Here is a 13269-nt window from a genome sequence, read left to right as displayed (position 1 = left end):
ATGATCGAACTCGCTCAGATACTCGCTACGGTCTTCCTGAACCAAACGAACTACATTTCCCAGAAGTCCACACGGTATTGCTCCACGAGGTCAGGGCTGTCGTCAGCGCACACGAGGACTCATTCCGAGTGCTTAGTCAAACCTCCCTTTCTCTCGCCCCTTGCTGAGAGACACCGGCTGTTTGATTTTAACAAAACTGGGAGAAGGCCACGCGCCACGAACAGAAAGTTTGGACGACGTGAGGGGCGACCTTAACGACGGTTAAGGCCAGACACGAAAGCGATCGCGTTTGTGGCTTTAAAGTGTGTCTGAGTAACAGCTGTGTGGCGATGGACGCGAGAGACACTGCCCCTGATTCCTGGGATCAGGAGGACGATGGCGAGGCCCAGGTCGACGTGCAACTTTCCAACGCGTTTAGTGCCCACCTAAACGTGGACGCCAAGCCGTTTGTCCCCAACGTACACGCCGCAGAATTCATTCCATCCTTCCTGCAGAAGGACTCGGCGGAAACGGAGGAGTCAGTGGGTGAGTTCCCGGTTAAGTTCGCCGGTTATTTAACGTGGTGTCGGCGCGCTAGCTGTTAGCCGCGCACACGCTTGTTCGCATGAGCTCGCCGCAGCTGGTTAGCATCGATGCTACATTACAGTTACGATCGGCGACTTGAAGCGGAAACGAGGCCAGCGTGTTCGCATTTCACGTGCCATAGTATAAAAGTTAAGAATTCGGATTATATAAGTTGTTGACTAATTAAATAACACGTTAACGAGACCGTAATACATATTTTAGTAGAAAGAAAGGCGAGTGAATCAGTTGGGTGGACGCTTGAGTATGAAAGTGCTGGAAGGCTAAGTTAAGCCATTTTAATAACCCACGTCTCTCTGGAGTTTAAATCGTTTTAGGTGGTTAGCAGGATAAGTTGGTTAAACTAAGTCATGTGACTGCATTTTTATCAATGCTCGCACAAAAGGCGCCCAAGGTTGCTGTCGAAACTAAGTCATTAGTAATATTACAGGTGAATAAGCACGTATAAGTAATTTTCTTTGTTGGGTAATACCTCGTTTATATTGTTTTATTTAAATGTAAAGGGGTGATTCGCCCCCATCTCTGTTGTTTACTGCAAACATAATGTACCCCCACGAGCTCTGTTGTTTTTGGTGTGACATTGACATCAGTTATTTTATAAAACTTCTATATCACACTATAATATAAATGTGTACTACAGCAAGTGTCTTAACTTCTACTTGCAGTCTTTGTCAAAGTTGTTTTACTTGAAGACTTTAGTGTGTTTATAAGGTACACATTGCAGGTTTCGTAGAAAGTTCACTGTAGCATGCACACAGTTTTATGGTAAGATCTTATCAGTTTTTCTTCCCCAGTTAAAATTTGCATAAACATACATCAATGCATTTGAAACTATAAAGTAACAATCAGTGGGTGTAGGTCAACTAAGAAACAAAGTAGTGTGGATATTCAAATGCACAGTGCATACTTCATTCTATTCATTTGGGTGTCTAAATAGAGATTTATTTCAGGTGGAGAACCTGCCTCTTAGCCAAATGATGTCTTGTCACGAAATAATACCTTTTAAAAACAACGTGGGTGTTTGTTGTGGGATAAGACTCCTTTCATTTACTTTTGTCCCTCATGCTATGGCCTGTTTTACCACAAAGAAACTAGGATGTGCTGTTCGCAAACTGTTATTACATATGGCAGTTTGTTGTCGGCACATGCCTAAATTGGAACACGGTCACGTTTTGCGCTTTTAAGATTATCGTTCTTTGTAACTAGGCCGTATTGTGTAATTACAACTTTAAAAGTCAACCTTGTTTCTTTTTGCAGGACCCAATACAGATGCCAATGTGAAAGTGTCAGAGAATGAATGTAAGTAAATGCTGAGACGCAACCACATTTTGCTTCACGTCCCAACAACAGTAAAACGTACAAGTTGGCAGTAAGGTGCTGATAGTCAGGCTTGAGTTAGTAACGTACAATCCCCGTGTTGTGGTTCAGTGTGTAGACGCAACAATTGTGTTGACACCAAAAGCAGCTGTGTTAGTCAAATGATAACGCTGAAAAAGATCAAAGCTTTTCTTATTGACTTGAGATAAACACCTTTGCAAGTTCTTTGTATATCCTGTGGAGTTATGTTATAATGTTGGTTTTGCCATCAGCTCCACCAATGGAAAACGGTGATGCGGAAATGACAGCTGATGACACATGGGAACAAAAAGGGAGTGAGCCCAGCGAGGCTGAAGCTGAGCCGGGAGGCAGCCCCGGAGGAGATGGTGGTCCGGTTGAGGAAGACTCGCCACAAGAGGAAGAAATGGAGGAGGAAGAAGTAGTGCCAATACCCAAAGTAGTCCCAATACAGCCAAATGCCCCCAAGAAGGAACATGTTAATGTGGTCTTTATTGGCCATGTCGGTTAGTGTTTGTATGTTGTCTTCACATTATGCATGTCTGCTTACAGTGTCACGCATTGACAAAAGTTATGTTTTTTATCTTAAAGGGACATTCCACTATTTTTGAAAATATGCTGATTTTTAAGCTCCCCTAGAGTTAAACATTTGATTCTTACCGTTTTGGAATCCATTCAGCTGATCTCTGGGTCTGGCACTAGCACTTTTAGCATAGCTTAGCACAATCCATTGAATCTGATTAGACCATTAGCATCGCGCTAAAAAGTAACCAAAGAGTTTTGATATATTTTCTATTTAAATCTTGACTCTTTACATCGTGTACTAAGACTGACAGAAAATTAAAAGTTGCGATTTTCTAGGCTGATGTGGCTAGGACTATAAAAACTGGCGTAATAATCAGTGACTTCGCTGATGTGGCATGGCTGCGGCAGGCGTAGTGATATTGCGCACTGCCCGAAAATAGTCCCCAATATCAGGGGACTGTTTTCGCATAGTGCGTGGTATCATTGCACCTGCTGCGGCCATGTTGCAGCGGCGGGGTCCTTGATTGTTACGCCAGACTGAGAGTATAGTTCCTGGCCATATCTGCCTAGAGAGTTGCAGCTTTTGCTTTTCTGTCGGTCTTAATACACGATGTAACTACAGAAGAGTCAAGATTTAAGTAGGAAAAATATCGAAACTCTTTGGTTATTTTTTAGCGCGATGCTAATGGTCTAAAGCTATGCTAAAAGTGCTAACGCCAGACCCAGAGATCAGCTGAATGGATTCCAAAACGGTAAGAATCTAGGGGAGCTGGAAAATGAAAATATTTTCAAAAAAAGTGATATGTCCCTTTAAAGAAATTGAAAATTTCATTACTGTTACGCCACATGGAAAGCACTTTTAAGAGAACAGTCAATTGACAAACTTTTATCTATCTTGGCCTCACCCTGTCTCTTATCTCCTGTTCTGCCAGATGCTGGAAAGTCAACTATTTGAGGACATATCATGTGAGTTGCTGTTTTAATGATGTGTTTGCGCTAGATATTGAGTTCCTCCAGTTATCAATTCTAATATCCGCACCATTTTCTGCTCCTCCACAGGTATTTAACGGGGATGGTGGACAAACGAACCCTGGAGAAGTATGAGAAAGAAGCCAAGGAGAAGAACAGAGAAACTTGGTAATTATTTGGTTTCAAACTTTGAATATTTAATTTGAGAGTTCATAAGTGAGTTAGCTAAAACGCCCGGCAGTCATGTACACAGATTTTGTTAAAAGTTAGCTGAAATTGGTAACTGCTTTTGTGCAAATAGGCAGTAAGATCAAAATACAATAAATTGACTTTCAGGTACCTCTCCTGGGCCCTGGACACAAATCAGGAGGAGAGAGACAAAGGGAAGACGGTGGAGGTTGGACGTGCATACTTCGAGACGGAGAAAAAGCACTTTACCATTCTAGATGCACCAGGCCACAAAAGCTTCGTCCCCAACATGATAGGCGGAGCTTCTCAGGCTGATTTGGCAGTGCTGGTGAGTCGCAACATTGAGTAGGCATTGAAGAGCAGCCATGAAAAATTTCCACTTATTTTTAAGCACAGTACCGCTCAAAAGTTTAGAAACACTAGAATGAAATATTTCTCATGAGCTTAAAATAGTTTAATTTGAAGGTATGTGTTCAAATGTTTAAAATTTCTTTTGTAGACAAAAACAATAAATTAGCCATCCTTTTAACTTCATAAGAAAACATTTCTTTTAAGAATTGACCAAAAAATGATAAAGCAGCCAATAAGATTAAAGAGTAAGAGCTCAAATCTGCTTGAAAAAAAATGCTACGAGTATGATTTTGCAGATTCTAGGCAAAAAGTGACTAATTTGAAGATGTTAAAAGTCACAATTAAACTGAAGTAGTTTAGTGAAATGGCTTCTGAAATAAGCATAAAGGTAGGGCTTGAATTAATTTCGACCATAGAGAATTGATTGGATTGTTTGAAGTTGGGTCATGTTGCTATTTGTTAATCACTGCAATTTTTTCGGGCACGTCCACCTGCCATACCCTGTTACTGGAAGTATAGACTGTTTCAGCAGTAACAACATAAACAAATGTAACTTGAGGTAAACTCTGCAAAGAATCAATAACAACAAAGTCCTTCTAGAGCAGTTTATTTCTGATAACAAGCAAAATAACAACACATAGATTATCTTAGTTCATATCATAGCTAAAGCATATAAAACTACACTGAGCTAACATTACTGTGTAAAATGTTTAATATATAATGTATACAATCTAAACAACAGATCGGCTGCAAAACCTACCATCAAATAGCAATAATCCATGATCGCCATTATCCCCTCGTCTTTAGGAAACCAAAACATTTGTTATTTTCAATGAAGTATTTGTTCAAGACTTCAGTTTTTCAACTAGTCAGACCATTAAACAAAGAGAGACCAGAAGTAAAGTAATCGCGTCACCGCACGTGCGACCGATGAAACCCTCTAATAGAAAGATTGTTTCAAGAAGTGGAGGATTGGAGATTCGCGTTTTTGATTTAAGATTATGAGGGCACATGAAAAAAATGAGTTTCACAAGTCGTTTGTAAAAAAAATACCACAATAGTCTTAAAAAAGTCATTTTAAATTTCGTTGTGACTTTAATATAACCTGTCTGATCAGGATTCCCACGGGTCCTTGAAAGTTTGTGAATCTGTGGGGAAAATTCAAGGCCCTGGGAAGTTTTTGAAAATATACATACATTGATACAGGTCACTGAAAGTGCTTGAATCTATTTTATGTTTTATGTAAAAAGAAGTTTTCTGGAAAAAATCCATATTATTCCCTGTAGTGTAGGATAATATCATAAAAATTCTAGACTTTTTAAGCACACGTGCTAAACTGTCCGCTTTAAATGCTTATATCTTCTGTATGCATAGTTGTGTTTAACACATGAAAACGTCTTGGGTTACGTATGTAACTGTTGTTCCCTGAGAAGGGAACGAGACGCTGCGTCTCCCTTGCCATACTTCCTGCATCCCTGTAACGCAGTCTTTGACAATATTTCAGATAGGAATATACTTCCTGGCTCCCGCGTCACCCTGTCTTTGTTGTTAAGCCTCATCATTGGTTGAATTTGATATACACATTCAGACGCACTTACCACTGGAGGCGTCCCCAAAGTGTCACTGCAGTGACGCAGCGCGAGTTCCCTCGAAAGGGAACTGTAACAATGTATCTTAAAAGGTAACATGATGTAACCTTGCTCTCACTTGAAATGTGTCCCCACATTTAGTTATTGGATTTTGAGGTTATTGGACTTGGAAAGTCCTTGAAAGGTCCTTGAATTTGAAGTTAGCTAAGGTGTGGGAACCCTGTCTGCTGCACACCTGGAGCTGTGGTGATTTTTTATTGTTAGTCAGTAGAGGGAGCTGTTTGAATAGAAATGACTAAAGGCTAAAGTTTGGACTAAAGGCTTTGACTTTTGTAATCTGATCATTCGCTAATTAATAGATGTCATTTTTTTTCTGAAGGTGATCTCCGCGAGGAAAGGAGAGTTTGAGACGGGCTTCGAGAAAGGCGGTCAGACGCGAGAGCATGCCATGTTGGCCAAAACTGCTGGTGTGAAGCATTTGATTGTACTTATAAACAAAATGGATGACCCAACAGTGAACTGGAGTCTGGAGAGGTCAGTAAATACACTTGTGTGTTTAAATGTCCAAAATCACTTTCTTCCCTTACACTTTTTCTTTTTCAATATTTATACATTTTCTGTTTGTAACTCAACTGTTTTTTATTATTTCCGTGTAGGTACGAAGAATGTAAAGAGAAACTTGTTCCGTTTTTGAAGAAAGTTGGGTTTAATCCCAGAAAAGATGTTCATTTCATGCCATGTTCAGGACTCACTGGAGCCAATCTAAAGGAGCCGGCAGAATTCTGCCCCTGGTATACGTAAGTATGCTGAGCTGTATTGAATTATGCAGAACATCTTAAACGTACATCATTAATCTCACCTGTTATTATTTTGTTATTAATGGACAGAGGGTTACCATTCATTCCACATCTGGACAATTTACCAAACCTTAACAGATCAAGCGATGGGCCTGTCAGGTTACCTATAGTAGATAAATATAAGGTGATTAAAATTATTAATTATAATACATTTAAAATGTCTACATAGTTCATAAATTAAATATCTAATGCTTTTGTGAATGAGGTGTTTAATGCGCGTTTGGCTCTTTGTAGGACATGGGCACTGTGGTTCTGGGAAAACTTGAATCAGGATCAATCTGTAAAGCTCAGCAACTTGTGATGATGCCCAACAGGGTAAGATAATCAGAGCTGCTTTTCTCCTTTACATTTAATACCCTGAACTTTCTGTATCACGTATATCTTTCTGTGTCTACCGTGTGCAGCACACTGTGGAGGTGCTGAGTCTGCTTTCCGATGACGTCGAAACGGATGACGCTGCACCTGGTGAGAACTTGAAATTGCGGCTTAAGGGTATTGAAGAGGAGGAGATCCTGCCAGGCTTTATTCTCTGCAATGCTGAGAACCTCTGCCACACTGGGCGTACCTTTGATGCCCAGGTAAATGGATTTCCCTGTTATTAAAACCTGAAACGGAGAGGTGTTTTTCCGCAATTTGTACATTGTGTGTTTTTGTTTGCCGTTTTCAGATAGTCATCATTGAACACAAGTCAATCATCTGCCCGGGTTACAACGCTGTTCTTCATATTCACACCTGCATTGAAGAAGTTCAAATCACGGTAATTATTATGAAAAATATTCCCAAAAAAAGGGTCATTAAATTGTCATTTACTCACTTTTAGGTTGTTTCTACTTTATTAATAGTTAGTTAATTATTATGCAGGGTTCACACCAGATGCGGTAGAGGCGGCAAGCGCAAGTGATTTACATGTTAAGTCAATGCAAAGCGATTAGGCATCCTGCGGCGCGGATGGCGCGTTTCGCGCAAATTGAACATTGCTGCAGAAAACGCGCGTGTTGAAAAATCTGAACTTCAGCGGATTCCCGTCCCGCGTTAACCAATCAGGACCTTGCTGTAGTAGTGCCGTGATTACAGGAAGCAAGCGGAGTCGCAGAAGCCCCTCCTGTGACGCAAATTTCCGCGCGAGTGTCTCGAATGACTAGAATTTCACGCGCGAATGAAGCAAGTAAACTCACATGTTCAAGCGCCCAACTACGCGATAATAGCGCATTTTTGCCGCCTCTATCGTGGCTGGTGTGAATGCACCATTAGCTTTTGCCATAAAGCAGATTCTGCTTTTTTTGTCGCTTTACAGGCCTTAATCTGTCTGGTGGACAAAAAGACGGGGGAAAAGAGCAAAACGCGACCCCGCTTCGTTAAACAGGACCAAGTGTGCATTGCTCGTCTGAGAACAGCTGGGACCATCTGCCTTGAAACCTTCAAAGACTTTCCTCAGATGGGACGCTTCACCTTACGAGATGAGGGGAAGCGGATGTTATCTCCTAAGGCACATTTTGGTCACAAGCCTTGCTTTGGTATCTCTTCCTTGAATTTTGTGATCATTTGTATTAGAAAGACAATGCTACAAATGTGTGCTTTTCTCATCTTTCAGGGAAAACCATTGCCATTGGGAAAGTGTTGAAACTTGTTGCTGAGAAGGACTGAAAACAGTGTTGATCTGAAATGACTGACAGAGGTGGAGGTAGATGCTGCTTCGGTTGCGGCACACTTCATAGCCCTCCTGTCCTTTCTCTCCCCTCTGCCTCCTAAAGACCAGCTTAAAAAAACTTCTCTTAAAAGAAATCTGTTTTTAAGCAAACGAAAATGAAATCAAGTCCACATGTGTCAGCTTTCTCATATTGAGAGCTCAGCGATGCCATTGTTTTAGGTTCTTCCCCCGTGACCTCTTCCCTGTCAGCCTGCACATGATTAATGGCAAGAGATTTAGCTCTTTTTCCAAACTTTTTTATTTTTATAATTTTTCTTTTGGCTTCCATCAGAGAAATATAATGGCAGCAGATACAGTAAACGTATGTGGACCAAGATTTGCTTGTTAACATAAAATGATCTATGAGCAGTAAAGAATGATTAACCAATTGAAACCAAAATGTCAATATCTTGGTTGTACATGTCTCCCATTGCTTATTCCCATTTTGGTTTCTCTGTTCACATAACGTTCTTGCCAAGTGCACGGGCGTGTTCATTATTAAAGCATCTTCTATGACAATAAAATATAAAATTGGGGAAAAAATGAGAAGGTTGTGCTTGTTTCTTCCTTGATTTAGACATTTTCTTGTGTGTTGTGGTTTTGCCCTAATGTGATGAGTCATTTCAAACAAACAAAAAGTGTTCCTTTTGTTAAATAACATGTTTTTTTTACTTCAATACATTTAAAGAATATGATTTAGACCCAGTTTGTGGTATGTGTATACGTAGCAATTACTTAACCCTCATTAGACCCTATTTTCCTGTATACGTTATAGTCCCTTGGGTATAAAAATGACCCCAGAGATTAAAAAAGGATTACAAAAAATATATAATTTTGTTCATTACTATACATTAATGCTGTGTTTTGGGAGATATGAAGTACTTTTGTACCTGTTTACCATTCAATTCCTCAACTACACCATTAGCTTGCCTGAAAAATATCAAATTTTTATGAAAAATTCACATAAATTATGATCTAAATCTGTTTTAAATTGTTTTTAGATATTGATCAAGATGTTATGTGCTGAATTCAGCCATTTGGTGTTTAGAAAAAAAATCATTTTGACCAGCAGATGCCCATAGAGACCCATTCATTTCACTGAATGTGGCCAACTCCTTAACATCACTACTTTATTGATACATTTTGTGAATTTATGTTAATATAAACATTAGAAAGCACATTAAAAATAAATATTATTTCAAATAGTAGAATTTTTTGTTGTTTTTGATGCATTTTGAAATCTGTTCAAAATGCCACAGAAATTGACTATGTAAGTGTGTGTGTGTGTCCGTGTGTGTGTTTGCATGTGTGTCTGTGTTTGTGTGTGACTTTGTCTTTGTGTGTGTGTGTGTCTGTGTCTATGTGTGTGTAAGTTTTACTGTGTCTTTGTGTGTGAGTTTGTGCATGTGTGAGTTTGTGCGTGTGTGTGTGTGCACACACCTGTGTGAGTATTTTACATCTGTGGCTGTTTTTTGCCAAATTCTACAAGAAATGCTCTCTGTGGCAGTCATAACCTTTGTGTGTTTGTGTGTGTCTGTTTGTGTGATTGAGCATGTATTTTCTATGTAACATTTGTGCTCTAGTACCAGGCCTACCTTTCTGTGTTAAAAATTTCAGATTTATTCTGGATGCATTGATTTTTTTTGACAAATAAAAAGAAAAAAATATTTTTTGCATTTCCCATTCATTTAAATTGGGGTCATTTTTACCCCCAAAGGGACTAATTTTAAGTGATTTTTACGCCTCTTTAGAACGACCGAATCGAGCCCAGTTTTTATATGAATCTTGACAGATAATCTGTAAAAGTCACAAAATCTTATTCCACTGAGATGTGAAGGGAACCATGTTTTTAAACTAAAGAAAAGTGGCTTGGGGTAGAATTGACCACAAGGGTCTTATTAGGGTTAACACCATAAATATCTATTTATATAAACAAAATGTTTGCTGTTGTGTTCAATCCAGCCATATTGATCTCCTGTAATACCCAGATACTAAGTTTAGTGTGCATGGTTAAACAAATATTATTCTATGACTTTAATGTTTTAATTGCACTAAATTGTAGCCCTTTTGGTGCAATGTGATTTAAATTGGATGCTTGAAGTGATTGAAGTTGTTTAAAGCGTCTGCTAATTCACTAAATGGTAATGTAATATTTCTGGGCACTGAGACACAAATAGGGCAGCGTGGTCCTGCTCCAGATGTTCATACAGTAATAACACACCCACAGGGAGTGGCTTTCGTTCCACTGTATTTTGTGGATAAATACAGTAACTGGCACACAGACGTGGAACAAGAGCTGCTGAGTAATCATTGATGGCTTTCTGAGCTTTCCAAGTAAGTGTGCTTTTTATTTTAGATATATTTAAGCATGTGATTATGCTTTTAATTTTTAAAAATGTGCTAGTAATAATGTTTTGTATCATTTAAAGCTGCTGTCACTCATGGTGTTTTATTTCTGTAGTTAAAGATGCTTTCCAACGGATCTGCAGTTCCTAATGAGGGTAGTGGCCTGAGAATGGATGGGTCTAGCTCTTGTCCTCCACGGAAAGTCTCCAAAAGCATGAAATGTGGCTGGAGTCAGTTTCACAAACCTGCAATGGCCATATTCATCGGGGGTCTTCTGTTTGGCACAGGCACTGCACTGTCATTACTGTACTTTATCCAGGTGGGCAATGTGCCCTATTTAGTTGGACCTGTGTTCTTGTCTGTGGGGCTGATGTTTTTGGTGACTGGCCTTGTCTGGGTTCCTGTTATCAAACAGAAGATGGTTCATACAGCCATGACCCAAATGAACCCTGGCAGACCTCTACTACCAGAGCAGGGAATTCACACACAGTCTTGTGTTACCATTTCATAAGGACTAGACTTTTAAATAAATTTTTTTGTTATCGCATGGAATTATATGTTTTTATGCTGTCATACGTGACATTTTTCTGTGCATAAATTTGTTTCCTATTGTAAGTGCTTTTTCCTGGCAAATCCCTAGAAATGGATTACTGTGGCTTCAAATGCTCACCGTTGATGTCATAAGAGGACAGAATTAAGTCAGCTCATACGGATAAATAGAGGTACACATAATACTGTGTACATTTTTAAGCTCAAGATTAATTACAGAATGAACTGATTTTGTGTCATTCTCTAAATCGTTAATTTTTGCAAACCCTCCAATTTGTATACAGTTAGTAATAAAAACATAAAGTTTACACTTCAAGGCTTCTACTTTCAAACCAAATTTACACTCTTAAATTTATGTTAAGCTTTTATGCTTTCATTTTTTTCTGACAGGATCATGTTTATATCCTCACATCATTTATTGACTATCATAAAATAATTGTTGACCATCAGAATAATGGTGAGTTCAAGTGCATCTGCAAAGTTTATATATATATTGGAAGTCGAAAGTATTCTATCAAGTGCATTCAAGTTGATTTGATCGGAGCAAGATGTATATAAATATTATGTACATTTGTAATGCCTCCCTGCATATATGAAACACAAAATCACTAAAATCAACTTCTTTTTTTGGCTTTTAATTGGTTTTGATATTTTACATAAAAGAGAGAAAGAGAAAAATAACTGAAAAAGGGAAAACTTACTGAAAAAACAACAATGAATCAATTAGTAGCAGACAGTAAAGTAATTATACATAATAATAATGAAAATAAATAACAACTGCAGAAATAAAATAAATATAACAAAAAGAGGTCGACGAAACAAAACATTCATTTTGTTTTTTTTCATATGGGACGTCACTAACTCTATAAGAAAATCCTTTGTTTACCGCTCGATTTTTATGATTATGGTTGCATTAAACTCGTAAATATAACGTGACTAGTTTTATTTTCACTTCTATTTAGTGTGCTTTATTGGAATGACAAAACTTTACATTTGCCAAATGCCAAAGCATTTGCAGCTTGGCTGCATATAGTGCAAATAAAAGTATAAATTAAAGTATAGTGCAGAAATAAGTGAAATAGACATAAATAAGTTATAGACATAAATAGAAAAAAAACCTATGCACAAATTTAAATAACAGAAACATTAATATATAAACATTATGGGGTGGTTTCCCAGACAGGCCTTATCCTAGTAGCAGACTAAAATGCATGTTTGAGCTGCTTTAATTTGAAGGGGACATTTCACAAGACTTTTTTAAGATGTCAAAGAAATCTTTGGTGTTCCCAGAGTATATATGTATGTGAAGTTTTAGCTCAAAATACCATATAGATCATTTATTATAACATGTTAAAATTGCTACTTTGTAGGTGTGAGCAAAAATGTGCCATTTTTGGGTGTGTCCTTTTAAATACAAATGAGATGATCTCTGCACTAAATGGCAGGTCCGAGGTTGGATTGTGGAGATTAAAGGTCATATTCTTTCTGATCCCATTTTTGAAACCCTAGTTAGTGTGTAATGTTGCTATAATAGTATAAATAATACCTGTAAAATGATAAAGCTCAAAGTTCACTGCCAGGCGATATATTTTCTTTAACAGAATTCGCCTTTCAAGCCTACAGCGAACGGCCGGTTTGGACTACACCCCTTTAAGGGGCGGTAGTATCCCCTTCTGACATCACAACGGGAGCCAAATTTCAATGACCTATTTTTTTCACATGCTTGCAGAGAATGGTTTACCAAAACTAAGTTACTGGCTTTTTCACATTTTCTAGGCTGATAGAAGCACTGGGAACCCAATTATAGCACAGAAAAAGTTCGATTTTCATGATACGTCCCCTTTAAAAAGACCTTGTACTAACATATCTTAACATATATCAGTGCTATTGTCTTGTCTCAAGATGCACGCCAGTATTGTTTTTTCTAAGGTTTGTTTGTAAAAACTACTTAAAAGGCCTAAAATAGCTTAGACCTAATCCCGGATTAATTTAAACCCTAGCCGGGAAACCGCCCCTAAGTCACACATCAGTCCTTGTGTTTTCTTTTCAGTTTCTCATTGTTTGACAGGCTTTCAAATGTCTTGTTTATGCAGTTTGTTTATATAAATAAACCACGTACTTTGTGCATTTCTGTTAGAAAGTGCAGCTCTGTTCAAGTTATATTACCGTGTGAATAGTTTTTGCGCCTCTAGTGGCTGTGGAAGATGAGAGGATTGCTTAAAACAAGCGCATCTGAACGACCAACCAGTGGCCCGAAAAACAATGGCGTCATTACAAATGGCCCAATCAG

At 38.5% G+C, this 13269-nt stretch overlaps 1 protein-coding gene across 1 annotated transcript; it reads left to right on the top strand.

Annotated features, from left to right (window-relative positions):
• The first annotated feature begins 81 nt into the window (after positions 1-81).
• gspt1l (G1 to S phase transition 1, like) lies at positions 82-8633 on the top strand. Its single transcript, XM_073857143.1, is given in 14 exon segments — positions 82-525; positions 1840-1881; positions 2172-2423; positions 3375-3408; positions 3502-3579; positions 3748-3928; positions 5920-6074; positions 6197-6337; positions 6428-6521; positions 6632-6712; positions 6802-6975; positions 7065-7154; positions 7692-7864; positions 7993-8633. Coding segments are annotated over 14 exon segments (1740 nt in total). The 5' UTR covers positions 82-329; the 3' UTR covers positions 8042-8633.
• The last annotated feature ends 4636 nt before the right edge of the window (positions 8634-13269 follow it).

The sequence above is a fragment of the Misgurnus anguillicaudatus genome, chromosome 19 (assembly GCF_027580225.2).
Source record: "Misgurnus anguillicaudatus chromosome 19, ASM2758022v2, whole genome shotgun sequence".
In the NCBI taxonomy this organism is placed as follows: domain Eukaryota; kingdom Metazoa; phylum Chordata; class Actinopteri; order Cypriniformes; family Cobitidae; genus Misgurnus; species Misgurnus anguillicaudatus.
Note: the sequence above shows the minus strand (reverse complement) of the source record. Positions and strands in the feature narration are given on the sequence as shown.